The sequence below is a fragment of the Penicillium arizonense genome, assembly GCF_001773325.1.
Source record: "Penicillium arizonense strain CBS 141311 chromosome Unknown PENARI_contig004, whole genome shotgun sequence".
Taxonomy (NCBI): domain Eukaryota; kingdom Fungi; phylum Ascomycota; class Eurotiomycetes; order Eurotiales; family Aspergillaceae; genus Penicillium; species Penicillium arizonense.
This window is the reverse complement of record NW_019173281.1, coordinates 1,137,674-1,156,922: the sequence shown is the minus strand read 5'-3', so window position 1 is coordinate 1,156,922 and position 19,249 is coordinate 1,137,674. Positions and strand designations below refer to the sequence as shown.

At 49.7% G+C, this 19,249-nt stretch overlaps 8 protein-coding genes across 8 annotated transcripts; 4 read left to right on the top strand and 4 right to left on the bottom strand.

The window, feature by feature from the left end:
- Positions 1-32: 32 nt before the first annotated feature.
- Positions 33-3,550, bottom strand: PENARI_c004G09942 (RTP1/Tango6 family protein; the record flags this gene model as incomplete). Its single annotated transcript, XM_022629369.1, has 2 exons — positions 33-3,421; positions 3,478-3,550. 2 exons carry the CDS (start codon positions 3,548-3,550, stop codon positions 33-35), a joined length of 3,462 nt encoding a protein of 1,153 aa, XP_022491075.1.
- A 2,605-nt stretch (positions 3,551-6,155) lies between these two features.
- Positions 6,156-7,761, top strand: zpr1 (zinc finger-containing protein ZPR1; the record flags this gene model as incomplete). Its single annotated transcript, XM_022629490.1, has 5 exons — positions 6,156-6,293; positions 6,344-6,394; positions 6,447-6,674; positions 6,724-7,108; positions 7,169-7,761. The coding sequence occupies 5 exons, from the start codon at positions 6,156-6,158 to the stop codon at positions 7,759-7,761; spliced, it is 1,395 nt and encodes a 464-aa protein (XP_022490749.1).
- Positions 7,762-9,335: 1,574 nt separating this feature from the next.
- cyp5 (uncharacterized protein) lies at positions 9,336-10,045 on the bottom strand (the record flags this gene model as incomplete). Its single annotated transcript, XM_022629165.1, has 2 exons — positions 9,336-9,953; positions 10,034-10,045. The coding sequence occupies 2 exons, from the start codon at positions 10,043-10,045 to the stop codon at positions 9,336-9,338; spliced, it is 630 nt and encodes a 209-aa protein (XP_022491254.1).
- Positions 10,046-10,342: 297 nt separating this feature from the next.
- Positions 10,343-11,765, top strand: PENARI_c004G04848 (uncharacterized protein; the record flags this gene model as incomplete). The annotated part of the gene is made up of 2 exons (XM_022629111.1): positions 10,343-10,527; positions 10,595-11,765. The coding sequence occupies 2 exons, from the start codon at positions 10,343-10,345 to the stop codon at positions 11,763-11,765; spliced, it is 1,356 nt and encodes a 451-aa protein (XP_022490850.1).
- Positions 11,766-12,058: 293 nt separating this feature from the next.
- PENARI_c004G05556 (queuosine 5'-phosphate N-glycosylase/hydrolase) lies at positions 12,059-13,498 on the bottom strand (the record flags this gene model as incomplete). The annotated part of the gene is made up of 4 exons (XM_022629142.1): positions 12,059-12,474; positions 12,532-12,763; positions 12,816-12,970; positions 13,027-13,498. 4 exons carry the CDS (start codon positions 13,496-13,498, stop codon positions 12,059-12,061), a joined length of 1,275 nt encoding a protein of 424 aa, XP_022490773.1.
- A 990-nt stretch (positions 13,499-14,488) lies between these two features.
- PENARI_c004G07692 (E1 ubiquitin-activating protein ubaB) lies at positions 14,489-16,965 on the top strand (the record flags this gene model as incomplete). Its single annotated transcript, XM_022629248.1, has 10 exons — positions 14,489-14,548; positions 14,631-14,801; positions 14,939-15,175; positions 15,240-15,364; positions 15,415-15,479; positions 15,531-15,810; positions 15,864-16,039; positions 16,096-16,208; positions 16,265-16,611; positions 16,665-16,965. 10 exons carry the CDS (start codon positions 14,489-14,491, stop codon positions 16,963-16,965), a joined length of 1,875 nt encoding a protein of 624 aa, XP_022490883.1.
- Positions 16,966-17,306: 341 nt separating this feature from the next.
- Positions 17,307-18,257, bottom strand: PENARI_c004G01295 (SDR family NAD(P)-dependent oxidoreductase; the record flags this gene model as incomplete). Its single annotated transcript, XM_022628931.1, has 2 exons — positions 17,307-17,906; positions 17,964-18,257. The coding sequence occupies 2 exons, from the start codon at positions 18,255-18,257 to the stop codon at positions 17,307-17,309; spliced, it is 894 nt and encodes a 297-aa protein (XP_022491032.1).
- A 374-nt stretch (positions 18,258-18,631) lies between these two features.
- PENARI_c004G00444 (elongin C) lies at positions 18,632-19,044 on the top strand (the record flags this gene model as incomplete). The annotated part of the gene is made up of 3 exons (XM_022628883.1): positions 18,632-18,749; positions 18,798-18,846; positions 18,906-19,044. The coding sequence occupies 3 exons, from the start codon at positions 18,632-18,634 to the stop codon at positions 19,042-19,044; spliced, it is 306 nt and encodes a 101-aa protein (XP_022491093.1).
- Between the last annotated feature and the right edge of the window lie 205 nt (positions 19,045-19,249).

The following is a 19,249-nucleotide window of genomic DNA, read 5'->3' as shown; positions in this document are numbered from 1 at the left end:
AATGGTCATCTACATCCTAATGACCCCCTTCGTCACTCAATCTCCTCGATTCGGGGCCGTCCTGCGCCGTCCTGACCACCCAGGGGGTTCACTTTCAGACCCTCGATCCTATCAGACAGTCCAAATTGAGGATTGAATGTCTCCTGGTCATCATGGGCACCAATAGCCCACATTAACGATTTCTCCATCCAGACTTCCAAGCTCTCGATCAATGCGCGGAGATGTCCACGGGCAATTCCGTCCTCTTCCCGACTTTCGACGAACCCAAGGGTGCGCAGCATGGTGGGGATGTTACCGATGGTGGAATGTCCGCCTGAGTTGGAACCTTGAGGAATTGTCCCATCAGAGAGGGAAAATCCAAATCCGATGTCCTGCCCCCCGCGTGCCTCGCGTGCGGTTTCTAGTGCTTTCAAAGTATCTAGAATGAGGACGACACTTGCACGGCGGAGAATGGCACTCTCGACTCCAGGCTCAAGAGTGAGAGTTCCAAGGGCGAGGTCGACAGCCGAGGAAACAATAGCAGGGCCAAGACCGATGATGTTTGTCTGGATGGCGGAGGCAAGAATGGAGAGGGCCGACGCGCGGATACGGAGATCGTCTGGTTGTTCATCAGTAGAGGCACCGGCGGCCCATGCAGCAATGACATTTGCGGCGTGCGCAGCTTGCTCAGGGGATTCAGTGTCTGAGTCCTCGTCCACAAGGTTCAGTTCCGTGGCAGCCTTGTTGATAGCTGAAGACATGGACCAGCCGGGAGGGAGGGCATCTTCCTTTGCCTTGCGCTCTTCGCGTTCCTTCTTACGGCGTTCTTTCTCAAGCCGTCGCTCGCGAGACTTTTGCGCTTGAGGCTTGAGCTGACGGCGGCCTGCCACAGCGATGAGGCCCTCACTGAGGATTTTCGCCGTCTCGCCGGTTAGTGCCTCGCCTAAATCTTGCACCGTTCGCAACAAAGCCTCGCCTACTTTGAGTCGCTCATCAAGGTTCGTAATCTCAGCTCTATCGGCATAGGTATCGATCAAGGTCTTCACCACCGTGCGAGGGTGACGTGCTGCCAATGTACCAACGATCTTGATGGCGTTTAAGTAGATGTATTGTTCAGGCGCGGCGACCCCCGACGTATCGGTGATGACAGCGAGAAGTATTGACATGGATGAGGGGACATCCAGAACGGGTGACGAATTCATGATGAGTTTTGAGAGGAGCGACAATCCCTCCGCTTGTACTGGTGGTAGGTTTGAGTTGAGATTCGCCAAAGCTTGACGATGAGTATCAAGATCTGAGATGTGGGCAGGCGTCGGCTTGACTCCTGTATGCTCTGGTGATGCGATCTGGATTTCGAGAAGCATGGAAGATGTCATGCCAGGTTTGGAAAGAGAGGAAGGAAGAAGAGGGATGAGTTGATCAATGCCGCCTTTTAGAGATTTCAAGAGGGGCAGTATATCTTCTGACGGCGAGAAGTCTGGCGATGCAATAACAGTAGAAAGCAAACTGAATGCTGTTGTCAATGACTCAAAGGAGTCATTGCCGGGAGTATCCCCGTTGTCATTGTTTTCACTCTCTACGATATTGGCCAAACTGGACAAAGACACCTTGCCAGCTTCAGTTCCTTGTTTCGCCGCTGCTTGTGCATTGAGTTTATGAAGCTCTCCATCAATAACTTGTTTTATCAGCTCTAAGACGCGGAGCGGACGTCGAGAAAGCGTTTCTTTAAAGTTGTCGAGCAATTTCTCGGCGACCTTGGCACTGACAAGGCTTCGGATGAGATTATCATTCTCACCAATAGGTCCTTCGCCCGGGGTGTTCTGAGGCCGTGTTGAATGCTGCGGCTGCACAAGCCACCTTTCACTAACATAGAGAAAGATATCCCCAGTTATCTCTTCACTGCTCGGGTCTGAACCTAGCAGACTAACAAACAGCTCAGCGCGTGTTTGCAGGGAATCAATTAACTTGATGAAGTTGGAATGATCGTTATGCTCTTCTGTTCGCTTTTTCAAAGCCAGTTGGTCGTCTGAGTCCTTAACATATGTCCACGTCAGACCACCATCCCATAGAAGATTGTCGACAATCTTTTTGAGGGGTTGTACCCCTACGGAGATACCGAAATATGTTTGTAACAGCGGCAACACCCGTTCATAAATGATGGACAATTGTTCCTCCTGGGAAGCACAAGCAAGTCCCCATAAAGGAAGAAGAATTGGGTAAACAAGCCGTTTCACCAGGCCTGGGTTTGGATGTTGCAGTGTCAAGCATCTTATTCGGTTGATCGCCAGATTGACTGTTGCCCCATCGACCAACATATTAGATGCGGGGCTCCCTTCTGTGACGTCTGGCATGGAGCCCTCAATGTCGGAGAAACGGGTCATCCATCGCTTGGATTTAGCATCTAGTTCTCCTCCTAGTGCTTTGAAGATTGGCTCCACAAATATCAAATGGCCGATAGTACCAGGTGCTCCATAAGCACGTTTTCCCAGAATGCCATTGCCGACAACATAGGAAGCAGTCTTCCTCAGATCTAGATCTTCTCCGTCAATCAAGGCAAGTAGTTGCGGGGCAATCTTCTCAAAATACACAACCGAATCAACATCGTGGGGCACAGAAGACAGAAGCCGCGAAATTTGCATGATCGCTTGCACCGTCAAATGAGGCCCGCTGGATTGGTATTGGGCCTCTTGGCCCAACGATGGTGCAAATTGCGAAGCGATGAACATGATGGTTTGCACTACTCCACCTGGTCGTAATGGAACGTGCGAGATCTGACCAGAAACGGTTGTCTTGAACCATTGCGTGATGTCAGATTGTAGGAAATTAGACAGCGCGGGTAGCAAGACTGTAGTAGGAGTATCTTCGATGATCTTGGCCAATGCGTTTCGATAGATGCCCTTGTCATATGACGGTGTGGAATGCGGGTTGAAGGCAAGATCGGAGGCGCCGCTGATGATGTCGCTGAGGATACGACCGCGAATTACCGGCTGAATGCTTGGCCTCGAATCAAAAATAATATCCACCAAGACGTCTATGATCCGGCGTAAGAGAGTCACGTTGCGGGGTACACTGCTAGCAACGGTCTCGACTTGCTTTGCAATGACCCCCGCTGGTAGAACTGACATCACTCGCTGTTGAAGAGGGATCCCAACGCCAGATGAGAGCGAGGGATATATTCCTTCCAAAGAGATCAAGTCTAGCAGTGCATGGAGCATCCGGCGTCGCTTGGCGTCTTCCATGGCCATATCTTCGCCTTCTGTAGCGAGTTGTTGAGATGGATCTCCACCGTCAGAGGAAGCAAAGGATGCATGAATACCGGCCAAGATATCCAAGGCCTTTCCGATGATGGCCGGTCTCGACACATCGTCATTGGCAGCATCACCCACTGATGTCTGGCTCAGGATACCGAGCAATGAGGTTCCCTGAGTTTTTCGTATTTGCTCTTGTGAGATATTAGGCTCTGGATCACGCATGTGGTGATTATCATCAATAGCATACCTCGATCAAGTACCGGGGTTAGGAAGTCGTTGGCGAGGCCAAACGCATCCCGGATTTGTTGCAGATCCCCCATTACGAATGGCAGCAGGATAGAATCATTTTGAAATCCAAATATCCATAGACTTACTGGGTCTTGATATCTCACGAACTGAATGAATAATCAAGAGGCGATCAACGGAAAGTCTTGGCATTTTGTACCGATGATATAAGCAGACCCGCAAAATCAAAGTCACATGATGCACGTGTCAGTCACGTGACCGCTATTCACGCATGCCCAATCGCCGCGTCGATAGCGCGTCAACGAAGTCGGCCTTTGTTGACAACCACCCATTCAACACCTCTGCAACAGACCATCTGAACAGCGACTCGCAATATCTCAATTATGATGAATCCTACTCTGTCTTCGACATTCATTGGACCCACACTCGGTTTAGACGCGCCTGAACTACACCACTACTGTTTCCTGAATGTGAAGACCCTCAACTCTCTTGCCTTCCAAGGCATCCTTGTACAAGAATACCCTTCTCGATCTCCAATTCTCACCTACTGCCTTTAATGGCAACCTGGTGCATCAGTTTCGTCTTTGGCGACTCGGATAGCTTCAGGGCAGAAGATATTGGAGTCAAACCCTAAGCCCTCCTCGGTTCAATGTCCCCACGGACAAAGTTTCACGGAATGCGCATGCCGGATATTACGATTAGCTGAAACAGACTGTGATGGTCCGATTAAGCGAAAGAGATTCGATTTGTCCAGAGCCTCCGGGCACGAAAGACGGTTTACTATGCGTTCAAGCTCGCAGAGACCACGCGTCAGTTTACCAATGCTGGACGCTGCATGCCGGTCACAAATGGATGGTCACCTATGCCTCGGATTGCAGTTCAACCCGGAGAGAACGCGGGCGAAACATGTCGGGTACTTCGGTATCAGATGTCACCTTGAGGAACAACCACGACAGCTCAAACGGATAGCGAGTGAATGCGACATTCAAGGCTCGAATTCCTGGGGCATCAACTAGATTGGATCAGAGATTCAGCGCCTAGAACACAACTCGTCCTTACACACAGTCATAGTGTCAGGCATATCAAAATGATCCACTCGTCGGAATCAACTTTCATCTCCCTGGAACCCACCCAGGTGTCTTTCATAGTTAAAGTTGTAGCGAGGTCGTTCTTTTATGATGCCTATGACTCTTTGATGTTGATCTGAAAGGAGCACATCAAAGTCGGACTGTTGTCTGTTCCAGTTGGCAAAGTTTCTCCCCGAGAAAGTTTGGTGTTTTTCGGACTTGTTCGACGCATTTCTTTCTGCGATTCTGCTTGCATCAACTGTCTGTTCCTGCGCATGTTTCCCATCTCAAGATTCCTGGGAATCTTGCCCCGTGTCCCACCTCTCGGTACTGTTTTTTCCTTCGCCTCAAGGCGGCTAGGTACCACGAATCACAGCAACCGCAAGATTCGTCTTCGTCAGAAGATCTCGACCGACCGTGTCAACCATCTCTTTGTGAAGCAGTTTGCAAATAGATTGATGGGCGCCGACTCCAACAACCCACCGTTGTTCCTTCCCTCGGGAAGAAGGAAGCGATTTTTCAGGATGTTTTTTGTCCGCTTCCCAACATGCCCTCCTATCACACCTTCGGGTCACCTAGGAGAGGAAACAAAAACCTGTCCCAAAGGGTACTGTACCACGCACGAGAGAGTCAACTTCATGTTCTTGCGACGGTAATGGTGAAAGTGATAGCGAGTCGACTGAGATTATGGAAATGAATGGCGTTGAGTGGACTCTAGTTGAGTCTATTGTTCTGTTGCCCAGTTCTCTTTGTCTTTTGCGAGAGATGCGTGGGTATTCGTGGGTTTGTGGGCTCCGTTCGTTTGGCTTTTTCCTGTTATCAGTCATTCCTCAACACCCATTTAGCGCCTGCATTTGATGCTTTCCTTTTCACTCGATTGATTGCAGTTGTTCCAGTCGGAGAATGCTTGGTTTGTATGCTTCGAACGCTTGATCATGTCAGCCCATCTTTCAGTTGCCACAATGGTGGTGTCCTTGGTCGGTTCCGATGTGTATGCACCATGCAGTGAATGTCATGGGACCTCTCTTGAGTGAGGCTCAAAGCTTTGGCTTGTCCGTGATGTTCTTCTGCTGCTACATGTTCCCGGGTGAGGCTCGCTGTTGTTGTGTGATTGGAATGAACTGATAAGCGACGAATGGGAAGTCAGTAGCTCTCTTCACTATCACGGAACTTCTCTATGGTCTTCGAGGTTGGGTCTCGTGTCAATGTCGGCTCTATTGAACTATGGGAGCAGAATGTTTCTGGGCCGGTGATAGCTGGCGAACTGCCGTTTTCTCCGCCGCGGTGGTTGAAACGGCCCCTTTTTTTCTTATAAGTGATCCCACTATCCGTATGCTCTGTGACACTGCTAACTACTTAGCAAGTGAAGGATGACTAGAAACCCCCAATATATGCCAGATATAGCTAGATAGAGCTACGTCATGAAAATAAAACCCGAGATTACATAATAATGCCCATTTGTCAGCTGCATCTGCCCCTCCGCATAAGCCCCGCGCAGAACAAGAAGGAATGTTCCCGTGACTCCATAATTTTTTTGCGATAAGAATATTCTGTTTTACCACGTTTGTTGACCTCTCACTTTCCTTCAATTTTCACTATCCCAAATATCATCATGGTCGACAAGTCTGATAACGATGCTCTTGAGGCGCAATTTGAGTCGCAATTCCAAAAGCCTGGCGATCTCGTCGAGCGCGACGATGACACCGGCCTCATGCAGGTTGAGAGTCTCTGCATGAACTGCCACAAGAACGTGCGTTGCCTTCCGCGATCCCAGCCAGTTTCTCCTACTAACTTATGCAGGGAATTACCCGCCTTCTGTTGATCAGGATTCCCTACATTAACGACTGCATTGTGAGTCTAAACACCCTCGTCGACTGGATCCCGCATACTGATACGCCCATAGCTCGAGAGCTTCAGTTGCGAACATTGCAATTTCTCGGACAACAGCATCAAGTCGGCTGGTGAGATTCAGCAGCGCGGCTCCAAGTACACCCTAGTGGTTGAGAATGAGCAGGATCTCTCTCGTCAGGTTGTCCGCAGCGACTACTCCAGCTTCACTGTACACATCACCAACGACATCGAATTGCCTCGTGGCAAGGGCCAGTTGACCAACGTGGAGGGTGTCATTCAGGTTCGTATGTCCCGTGTTTCAGTCTTTGATATCTTCTAACTTGCTTTAGCAAATCCACGAAGGATTGTCAGGAGAGCAGGAGCTTCGCAAGGAACAAGCCCCGGAACTACATGATGCCCTTGTTCCCATCATTGCACGCCTCAAGAAGATCCTGGATCGCGACGATGCCTTCCCTTTCACCGTCTCGCTGGATGATCCCACCGGCAACTCGTGGATCGCGCCCAATACCTCCGATCGTGGCCTCAAGTACAAGCGCCAGGAATACTCCCGTACCCACGAACAGAACGAAGAGCTCGGTATCTCCAACGATGCGAACGCAGTGGCCGCTGAATCCTCCGAAATGGACGCCGGAAACCCGGATGATCTCGACATTGTCGACGGTCAGGTCTACACTTTGCCCGCTGAATGCCCCGGCTGCGCCAAGCCCTGTGAAGGTGAGCATCACATTACGTCCCTTGTCATCATCACATTTACTAATTATCTCCTCTCATTAGTTCGGGTCAAGAAGATCTTCATTCCCCATTTCAAGGACGTTATGATTTTCGCCACCCACTGTTCTCACTGCGGTTTCCGAAGCAGTGATGTCAAGACTGGCGGTGAAGTCCCCGAGAAGGGCAAGCGCATCACTCTCCAGGTCAACAGCATCGTTGATCTCTCCCGTGATATCCTCAAGTCCGACACTTGCGCACTCCGCAGTGAAGAGCTGGATCTTTCCGTTGAGCCTGGCACTCTGGGTGGTCGTTTCACCACTGTCGAGGGTATTCTGACCGAGGTGAAGGACCAACTGGAGGGTAACGTGATGGACACCGTCAACGACGGTGGAGACTCCATGCCTTCCGACGACAAGGTGAAGTGGGAGCGCTTCTTCGACCGTCTCGACCAGGCCATCAAGGGCGACCTGAAGTTCGTCATCACCCTTGAGGACCCCATGGCCAACAGCTATGTCCAGGATCTGTGCTCGCCAGCTGTCGACCCGCAGATCACCATCGAGGATTACACTCGTACTGCTGAGGAGGAAGACGACCTCGGTCTAACTGATATGAAGACTGAAGGCTATGAGCAGGACGAGGAGAAGAAGGGGGAATAAACGAAGATACCACACCTTGCATGGTTTCTTTCCTTTCGATGATGATTTATATCCACTTCATGATACATGAGATGCTTTTTTCCTATTTGGGATTCTTTGCATAACGGCGTCTGCGACATGTGCTTCTGCTTTGAATGTTTAGATATCAGGTGATAGTTCCTAGGTGCGCTACGTTACAAAAGTCTTTTACTTTTCTATTCTCTACCTCGGTCGTAATTAGTAAGTTCAGAGCTGCCTCGAATACTACATGTTGCGAAGAATTGCATGTAATGCGGTATAGTCAGGGATATCCCTCGCTGATCTCGGATGCAAGAAGCGGGATATTGACATTGTCGCTATCGACTACATCTATGCTGGCCATATATACATGTATCCGCAGGTAAGGCTGTAACTATATGTAATGTGAAGCAGAGTCTGTGCGTAGATCTTGGGCGTTTCAAGTACTCCCAGGGGCCAAATAATGATGTGCATGGCTGGGGGCCACTTGCACAATGTAGTTTAGGGCTAAGCGGGACGCCCGATGTGCAAGTGACTTAAGAGCCGCCCGCCTGAGAGCCACAGACTCGGCTAGCCAAGTCGCTGCCGGTTTGCCGGTTTGTATATAGTTGGCCTACCATCTTGAGTGGCGCCTGGAACCTGTTGTGATGTGATAATTTTGGTGGGGACCGGACCTATCTTCATGACATGCCAGGACTCAAGCGATTTAGTAGCCCGCGTTTTCTGCCGTATTCTACTCCGTGCTCTACTAGTGTACATGTACATGTGTATATTGGTGTCTCCACAATATTTCAAGAATCACTCAATGAAAGTAAGGTGCTAAAACCGCGGTACAGGGCACAATCTATCTGACGGTTCCCACTTCCTCGCCGAGAAAATCCTCTTCCAATGCCCTCTGCATATTCTCGTTTACATCTTGAGGATTGGAATAGACTTGATATATTCGAGGGCCCCAGATGTTTTTGATGACTTGATGATTGTGGCCTTCGTATGATAGACTTTCGGATTTTTCTTTTTTATTGTTATCTATCCATAATTCAAATTGATGGAAGCTGCTTGTTGATGTTGCCAAAATGAGGCTTCGACTTGGCGACGCTACCGAAATACTATATGTTGTTGGTTCTTCATGGTATCAGTCCATTGATGAAGAAGAGTAAATATAAAGATTCTGAACGCTATTAAATGTCATTTCCCGTTATCCTCGTGATAATTGTAGATTTTATCATTGCACTGGCCTCCGTGGACAGCACTTATTCCGGGGTTCTGCTCACGTGAGAGAGGGTATAAAAGTCACTCCAGCATACACAGGAGCAGGAGTTCTTGTATAACGGCCCATGTCTTGCGATATTATAGGGTGTCGGGTGAAGCTGTCCTGGAGAGCTACTGGAGATGACGCCGGGAGGCAAAATGGCTGTAGGGCCGAGTGCCCAGTGTGTTCACCGTCTGCACGAAAAGGAATATCGGAGCGGTTCAAGCTTGAAGACGGGGATCTATGTCCATCCACATCGCAGCTCATGGGCCTTGGACTTTGAAACCCGTAGAGCCTTAATGGCCGCCCACGTATTGCGTCAAAATGCTCACTTCGCAAACGGATTGGCATGGATCGTAACGCGGTTGATCCGGAACTCTTCAAAATCTTCACCTTCCTTAGGCTGGGAGACCTTGCCCTTCTTATCAACTTTAACATGTGCCTTCTCGAGCTTCGTGAGAACATCACCGCCCTCATCCTGCGGGCTCAGGTTCAACACCTTTCCGAACACAGTGCTGGCCCCATCCAGGTGAGGAGCTGGCACGAATGAAATGAAGAATTGGCTTCCGTTAATCGTGGCGCCCGTAGCGCCCTGGGATCCTGGCGCTGTTCCATCTTTCACCGGGCGAGATGCCATGGACAAGATGCCTCGTGCGTTGTGGCGTAGTGAAGGGAGGTGGATTTCTTGGTTCAATGCTGTTGGGTGATAGATGGATGTGCCGCCTTTGGGAATCTCGAAGTCGAGCATGGGTTTGGTGGAGTCTTGCTGTTTCGCGGCTGCGCCGAGGGAGATGTCTCCGCCTTGAATCATGAATCCCGGGATCAAGCGATGGAACGGTGTGTCGTTGTATGCGCCGCACGCGCAGAGGGCAAGGAAGTTCTCTGCGGTTTGGGGAACAGCTTCGCAAAAAAGCTCGACCTTCAAGTCGCCTTGGGTTGTATGCAACTATGAAAGTTGGTCAGCGCTAGGACAAGGACAAGAGGGAATTTAGACCATGCGCAGTTGCGGATTATCTGCAAACTTACAGTGACAGACATCTTTGAGGGAATTGAGCAACTTTAGCGTGGGCGAGAAAGAAAGTTGATCAGATGCGGCGTTGAGATCCCCGGCCGATATGGTGCTGAGTCAGCATTTTCTTGTCGATGCGCCGGGCAAGGCGCTGATGTTTATTGTCAGTTTGATCCCTTCAATTCATGCAAATTGGCCCTTCAGGACGTTCGATAGCTCCAAACCTTCCAGCATACCATACGATAGACTACTACTTCTTCGTAATTGCCCCTCCTCACGCACTGATAGCGCCGAATCACATCCCGCTCATCATCCGACAACGAACAATGAACAACCGGCCGGTCGAGCAGGCCCTTGGCACATTGGTGCCGACACATGCCAATGACCTTCCGCAGGAGCTTCTGAGTTATGCGATGTCTCTAGTCGCGCAGTCTCGGAGCTTTTCGAGCAGCCTGAAGCCCGAGGAGGAAATCGCACGGCCCTACGCTTGTGCGGAAATTGCTTGCAGAAGGTATTTCGAGCTCACCCATTCTACGTTCGCTCATTGGGTACTAATTGCTTTCGTTTTGTATCCATAGATTGAGCAGAACCCTCAAACTCCCTCCACTATTGGGACATGCGCCATGTCCCCCACGCATCTACAAGAAGCTTTATACATATCTCGATCGATCCCTAACGGCCAGCTCAGCTGGTCTCAGGCGTTCAGTAAGTGGTTCAGCTCCGGGAACACCATCCCGTGCTGGCTCGACACAGACGACACCAACGAAGGGGACGGCGGCTAGGAACAGCCCAACAAAGATGGTAGCACCGACACCTCGAGGGCTCCAGCACTCACCTTCGAAGTCCACCCCGCTAAAGAGAAGCATGAGTACGGCGAACAACCTCGCCAGTCCCTCGAAGTTGGCGAAGAAGTCTTCAACATCCCGGCCCATGGATCTTACTGGGTCAACTAGCATCCCCGATGCCCCGGCCTGGGTTATGACTGCCATTCGGACCGTATGCAAGATTCTGTCGACTCCTGCACCGCGTACAAACTCATGGTCACGGCCGCCTATCTCAAGGACTTTGCCTCCACATATCTTCTCTGGCGTCTCCTCCATTCTCTATCACACATCGAGCATGTCCATTGATGAAGAGGGATGGGACGAGGAGACATTGGACTTCCTGGAGCCCATCGTGTCCATCCGGGCCTCTGAGAAAGATGATGACTTCAAAGAACTGGTCTATGCCATGACTGTTGCTGTTTACTTCCTTGTCCTAGCTCGTCGCCGCAACCCCGGGCCTGATGGAGCACAAGGTGTCGAAGCACAGAAAATGGACAAGAAAACATTCATTGAAATGCGCCAGACAGCATTGAACAGTCTTGGACTCAAGGCTAATGACCGCAGACACCGCGATGACGTTGACCAGTGGATCGCTCTGATCATGGAGCAAGGGTGGGCAAATGGCCAGGAATGGTTTGAGAACATTCCCTATGCTGGCCAGCTGTTTGGCGACGATGAGGAAGGCAAGTCCTATCAGGATATTGACGAGGAAGATGCTGCACTTAGAGGTGTCAAGCTGCCAAAGCGTTCAACTGCTGGCGAAGGGGCTCGTTCGAAGTCTGACTCCGCTCCGCGAGGTGGCCTTTTGCCAGGCCTCGGCACAATGATGCAAGACCGTGTCGACTGGTTGAGCGATGACCGCCAGGAGGATTTTGTAGAGTGGAAGGCGGATATCATGGCTCGCATCCAAGGGGCTGCTGCCTGATTACATGTATACTACCCAAGATTGTTCGATTATGAAGGAGGTGCAGGCTGTTCGTTTAACTGATACCCTAAGATATGAATCCAAATGTGCTTTTAGAATTCCCATGAATCCCATAACCAGCAAAATGACTTCGCCCTGTTCTAACTAGTCCAGTCCACCGCAATGTCTATGTCCTGTATCTAAATGCTGTCGCTCCCAGAGCAACCAAAATATTCCAAGTCACAATGCAAAATGTGCCAACCCGAATCCATGCGCCAAATGCGCCAAAAATCCAAGGTGCTCTATCCCAATACTCAATACCAAATGCTCCTCGTCCGGTGGTGAGGGATAGTCTCGTTGTTCTCCGCCTCCAGGCTCTTCATCGTATCATACAAGAAGAAATCGATGAGGATGGCATTAACGCCATAAGTCTTGCGCTGGTCAGTCTCAGCGACCGCTTTTCCTTCCGTTTCGTCCGTCTCATTAACTTCAACTTCACTCGGTGCAGGAAGGTGCTTAGTAGGCGGCTTTTTGCCGCTCATTTTGACCTCGGGGTGTCGTCTTTCAATCTCCCGCTTGATCAACTCCACACACCAAATACTCGTTCCTCGGAGCTCAATCTCCCAGTTTGAGCCTGGCTCGATGGGTTTCCGGTCACGGATGTGGCTGTCTAGCTTGGGGGCGTAGCGAATGCAGTTTAGTTGGTGGAGCATCTGGGGGATGCGGTAGTCTGGCGTATATGTTAGGTTCACCTGTGAAAGGAGATCGCATAGATGAAGCAGCTTACCTGCGAACATGGTGATCTTATCGATATCATGGAATTCACCAAAATCTTCGCCGTTGAAGCAGGCCCAGAGATCGGCAACTAAGATCTGCGCACGCTTGTAGAGACGTACTCTCTTTCCGTGGAAGATTGCCTCATCGCGGAAACAAGAGAAGTTTTCTGTTAGGATGTTTACCAGTCCTGCGGCTGAGAAGTTGGCACTGTCGACGCAGTTTGCGAAGCTGCCTCCAAATTCCTATACTATAATCAGTATATCGTCTTGAAGAAACTCGTAATTGAAGCCATACATCACAAAGAACTTCACCTGCTTCGCGCAGGCACTGCACACGTTCCTTAAACATAGGAATCTCTTCATCTGTTGCTGACCGGAAAACATGTCGAAGCAGTTCCTCGGTACATCTCCCTTCATCCACCCAGAAGTCAGGGGTTGTAATTGGGATATCTGCGAGCTTTCAGTTAGACCTTGTCCTATCAACTAAATGATCTCCGTGAACCAACCTTCATCCAAAGCTCTCTGCAAAATAGCAACGAGACTCCAGTATCCCGTCCAGACCTTGCCACGATACTCAACGCAGAAACGCTTAGGCTCCTCTTCCTCATCAGACCAGAAACTGAAATTCAACAAGTCCATCGTAAATATGAACTCAACAGTACTCTCATCCTTAGTTTGGGGGTGTAATTCATGCTCTGACCAAGTCTGTGTGGAGTACTCTTTCTTCTGCATCAAACGCCATATCGTTTCGGCGGCTTCCTTGGTGAATTCGCGGCTCACTGCCACATCAATGGCATTGTCAAAGACATATTGCGCACCCTCCAACACCCTAGTCTCTGGTGGTGCATTCTTGGCTTGCCCGCCGCCTAGTCCGAGATGCTGGCGGAGGAGCTCTACCAGCTCGGGGTCTGCTTCATCATCGGAGTTCACTTCCACCTGCTCGTTTTTTTGAGCTGGGATCGGATCTCTTGAAGGCATGATGTGTCACTTCTTGTGAGTCTGAAACAATTGATATGTGGGTGGAAAGATGCAAATGATCGAAGTATCCCCTTTATATCAATTCAGGGGATTCTGCGGTGAGTCAACCACGCGATCAGGGTAGATATCCTGTCCACCCCGGGAGACTTGGTTGAATCCTTGGATGTAGTCTGGAAATAGAAATGAACGTAGGGACTATTTGATCAAGAAATCCCTCGAGTGATCTTCCCAAGTGTTCTCTCGCCACACCGAAAATTCGACCCGATGGCCTTTGGATAGAGTCAAGATTATGTAAGCAGGGGTAATGGCCACTCTTAACTGGCCCTTATATGTTCTATACGTGAATAGTAAATGGTTTGATAGTTAGGGTATACTGCTTTGTTTGGGAGTAAAGTAACTTGGATGTGGTACAGGTTCATTTGGCGCGCTAGAGCTAAGTATTGTAGATCATGCAGGTATAAAGTAACGCTATGCTGATTCACTATGCAGACATGGATAGGAACACTGTAAGCGTGAGAACAATAACAATATCCAAGGCTTCAGTTTAGAGAACCAGAGTTGTATATAAGAGTGTTATGGTTGCCCTTTTGGAACGGGAATGATAGATGCAAAATGTCGGAGATGGGTAGGCCTGGAATACGATGACAATCGCGATCACAGTTAATTTCCGCTTAGCGATATTGTTAATCAGAGAGTAGAAAGGAGAAGAAGTAGTAGTAGTAGTAACTTAGAAGAAGAAGAAGAAGAAGAAGAAGAAGAAGAAGAAGAATTGCATCGTGGTGGTTTCCCCAGATTCGTGCCGTCATCAGCCTCACAACGTTTCCGGTTCTAAGCAGCGCTTCCTTTCCCTTTTCTTCCTTCACTTGCTGCCGTGACTTTGTCACCTTTTTCACCTTGCCACCTGCCTTTTCGATTTCTCCTTCGCAACGCGACATGTTCTTTTGATCAATTAGACACCAGACTCTGATCACGACCCTCTTTTGCTCCATCATGCGGGACAGCTCCGTGAAGCGGTCCTTGGGGGCGGACCTGACCACCATGGTCAAGACGGTATGGACAGCCCTGGCGCGCATTACTCGTTAATACTACACACTCTCACGATTACATGCTGACATTTCCTTCGTCCCTCTAGTCTCGTGTCTTGCTCGTCGGCGCTGGCGGGATCGGCTGTGAGCTGCTCAAAAACCTCGTCCTGACCGGGTTTGGCGAGATCCACATCGTCGATCTGGATACAATCGATCTGAGCAACCTAAACCGACAATTTCTCTTCCGTCATGAGCATATCAAGAAATCCAAGGCTCTGGTACGTCCTATCGACTTCCCCGCGTGATCGCGCCGCTCCCTTACAAACCCTCCGGTATCCCGCGCCGCGCATTCGCATGAAGTGAAGGCTCCAGTGATAATGAGAACGGCTTACTGACTTATGGAATTGTCATCTAGGTGGCCAAGGAAGTTGCGCAAAAGTTCCGACCTGACGCCAAGCTCGAGGCCTACCACGACAATATCATGGATAAGCAATTTAGTCACGCATGGTTTCAAAGCTTCACGGTCGTTTTCAATGCGCTAGACAATCTCGCCGCGCGGCGCCATGTCAACCGTATGTGTCTCGCGGCTGGAGTGCCCCTCATTGAGAGTGGAACTACAGGTTTCAATGGGCAGGTTCAGGTGATCCGGAAGGTGCGCAAGATTTGCAGCGCATTGTCTATCAGATGTGGACGTTACTGACTGCAGAATACACTAGGGTGAAACGGAGTGCTATGACTGTACCCCGAAAGAAGTACCGAAGACGTTTGCCATTTGTACCATTCGCAGCACACCCTCACAGCCGATTCATTGCATTGTTTGGGCGAAGAGCTGGCTTCTACCGTAAGAATGAAGTACCTACTCACCTCTCGTGGATACTAACTGGTGAAAAGAGAGCTGTTCGGCAATAGTGAAGACGAAGCTGCAGACATCCAAAATGATGAAAACACGGACAATGGTTTGTTCAATATGATCTTACACATGCAGGACCAGACTGATGTTAATCTAGCAACCGAGATTGCGGAACTGCGCAAGGAGGCATTCGACATGCGGGAGCTCCGAGAAGCACTGGGAACCGACGAAGGATACCGAAAGGTTTTCCAAAAGGTCTTTGGTAAGGATATTGAACGCCTGAGAAGCATGAAGGATATGTGGAAGACACGTCAGCAACCCCAGTTGCTTGACTTTGATACCCTCGACCAGACGCTCTCGTCCATTGATCCTGCCATTGCTACGAAAGACCAAGAAGCATGGACCATTGAGGAAAACTTCGCTGTTTTCCGGGATAGGTAGGAATCCAATGTGATCCCCAGCATCAGGTGGAGACTAACTCGCGTTGCAGCTTCAATCGGCTGAGCAATCGCCTCAAGGAACTACGGGCTGAGCCAACCGGAGACCAGCCCCCGATCTTGACATTCGACAAAGATGATGTGGATACCTTGGACTTCGTTGCGGCGACAGCGAATCTCCGAGCCATTATCTTCCACATTGAAACCAAATCCAAATTCGACATTAAGCGTGAGTTCATCCTACGTTAGTCCCATCAGTGTGGCCACAGCTGAAAATTATTGCAGAAATGGCGGGCAACATTATCCCGGCCATTGCTACCACAAATGCGATGACGGCTGGGCTCTGTGTGCTTCAGTCATTCAAGGTACTGCAGCAGGATATGGCGCATGCCAAGACAGTAAGACTTCTAACTCCCTCTCACTGCCACCCCAAGCTAACAAATCGTGTTGAAAGGTGTTCCTAGAGAGGTCCGGTGCTCGCGCCATCAATTCGGAGTCTTTGAATCCCCCAAATCCCAATTGCCCCGTCTGTTCGTTGCTTCAGGTCCGAGTGGAAGCTGACCCCGACCTGGCAACTGTGAATGATCTAGTGGAAGGCGTTCTCCAAATGGAGCTGGGTTATGGCAAGGATATCTCCATTACCCATGGCAGTGAAGAGATCTACGCGGGTGACGGTGAATTAGATGACAACTTGGAGAAGAAGTTTTCGCATTTCGGCATCGGACAGAATTCCTTCCTCACTGTGACGGATTATAGCGAGGAAGACGCGCGTGTCGACATCGAGATCATCATCCTTGAAAAGTAGGTTTCTCCAACAACCATCTCCCATGGTTTATCCGCTAATTGGCGCTCAGATCTAGACCCTCTCCCGATGATGCCATGGAGGTCAAGGATAGCAAGCCTGCAAAGCTGCAGGAAATGATCGATATTCCCCTGCAAGCCGAGCCTCAGACGGCAGCGCAACGAAGTTCCGAACCCGCGGCATCTACCAATGGTGAGACTGTGACTGGAAAGCGCAAGAGAGAGGGCTCAAGTGACCTGACCAACGAGCACAATTCCAAACGCGTCGCTAGTGGATTCGTGCCTGGCGTGGATAGCAACGGACCTATCGTTCTTGATGACGACGACGAGGGGGCCATCTTGATCGATGATTAAATGCCGCCGCAAGAAAACTCCCCGTCTGATCTCACAATGCAGACCGTGGTTTGTCTTTGGTCTCCTGGGTCTTATTGGGGGGTCTTCTCATTCGTGCTCTTACGATTTTCTTTTTTCTTTTCCGTCGGACACCCTGTACCATATGGCATAAAGGCGAACTTTCTTTGAATTGCAAAAAGCAGTGTCCAAGCTTTCCTTCTGGCGAACAAGTTTAGATACGGACAGGAATACATTTTGGATGAACCATGAGTTGTTGGCATGGGTAGCGCTTTTCCTAGGGTGTACCGGGCTGCAGACATTTCATAAAAGTACATTTTAGCATTTATAGTAGTTTTATGCAGCTAAACAGCACTCAAACCACCATCGATATTAAGCACACAATTATTCGCATATTCATTCTGCGCCAAGAAAACAGCAGCATCGGCAATCTCGCGCGGATCTCCAAATCGATGAAGAGGAATGAGATCCTTCAGCCTGCTCATTTCTCCAGGTGTGAAATCTACATCAACGTAAGCAAGCTCCCAAAGAATGAAGAATAGCACCAGCATACCTGCAATCATGGGCGTTTCAATATAACCCGGCACAATCGCATTCGACCGAATCACAATATCCTTCAATGAAGCCGACGCCTCAACAGCCAAAGACCGAGTCAACCCCAACAGACCAGCCTTAGAGGCCGCATACGGAACCGCACCAGTTCCACCCTTGATGGCTAGCAACGAAGAAACGTTAATAATGCACTTTGAAGGTCTGTTCCCGGCAGCTGGATCATTTCGATTGCGCATCCGGTTGCGAATCGAGGCGCGCATTAATGCTCGTGAGGTGATCATTGCGCCTTCGAGGTTTGTGCGCAATGTCTTGGAGATATCCTCCAGCTCGGACCTGGGCAAGATGTTTGATATGGAGATTCCGGCTGCGTTGACTAGGATGTCTACATTCGCCTGGATTGGGTTGTGGGTTAGATATCTGCAATTTAATGCGATATGAAATATGCATACCATTTCCTTCTCGAGTTCCCGCACCCATGATCCTCCTGCTTCTGAAACATCTCCAACAAGAAGACGGATCTTTTCTGGCGTGCTTTGCTGGATGTCCTCCTCTGGGGCGCGTGTTGCAACTATGCCGTTGCTTTCATCAAGACCAGCCGATGTACCAGTTAAGGAGGCTAGTCTGGTAGCTGCTTCTTGGAGACGTGTTTGAGTTCTTCCCACTAGGACAATTGATGATGCCCCTTCCTGTAGGAATCTTTCGGCGATAGCGAATCCGATGCCCGATGTCCCACCTGTGATCATGCATGTTCGACCCAGCAACCGGTTTGCAGGCTGGAACTGTACATTGCTATTACTATGGTTTGTTCGAGACGATGAGAATAGTCGTTTGGTTGATCTGGGATGGATATGACGTCGTGCTTGTTGACTGAAGCTTCCAGTGCTGTGCGAATATATTTGTCCGGGTGAAATGCAGTTAAACGAGACTTTCCGTCGCAAGAATGCCCTTGATACTTCCAAGCTGTTCATATTTGCATCATATGCTGTTGACTGAAGTAAAAGAATACATTAAACTGTCTCAATATCAAATCACGCAGCTTCCGCACGGACCACCTCACGGAGGTCAAAAAGGCTTCCGCTCTCCACCACACCAACTTCCTGCAACTACGGACTTCACCATGGATTCCTCACAGTCGGAATATGTGACTCTGGTGTCTTGTGATGGGTTTGAATTTATTCTTCCCCGCAGCACAGCTTGTGTTTCAGGCACTATCCGCCGCATGCTGCACCCCTCCAGTACGTAGATTCGGGATCCGGTACTCGGGCTTCACTAACCATCCACAGGCAAATTCTCCGAGGGAATCTCTGGCCGATGTGTGCTGGATGATATGACGTATGACTCTTACTTTATTTTTACTCGCCTTGATCAATGCTAACCCGATTTCTTTGCAGTGGTGTCGTCCTCGAAAAAGTCTGCGAATACTTTTGCTACAATGATAAGCACAAGGACCAGACTAACGTTCCGGACATGGATATCCCGCCTGAATTGTGCCTGGAGCTGTTGATGGCTGCTGATTACTTGGATACTTGAGGTGTACGTGGTACCATGCCCTTCGGTCTCTCAATGTTATCGATGTCTAGGGCTTCAAGTATTCTCGGTTCGGTTCCTACCAACCCTGCAATTATTAACGGCGCAACGATCTACGGCGTTTCATTTACAAAGATACCACTGGGAGTTTCGGACTGGCTCAAAGCAGGTTCACTATGGCATTATGCTGGACATGTATTCTATGGAA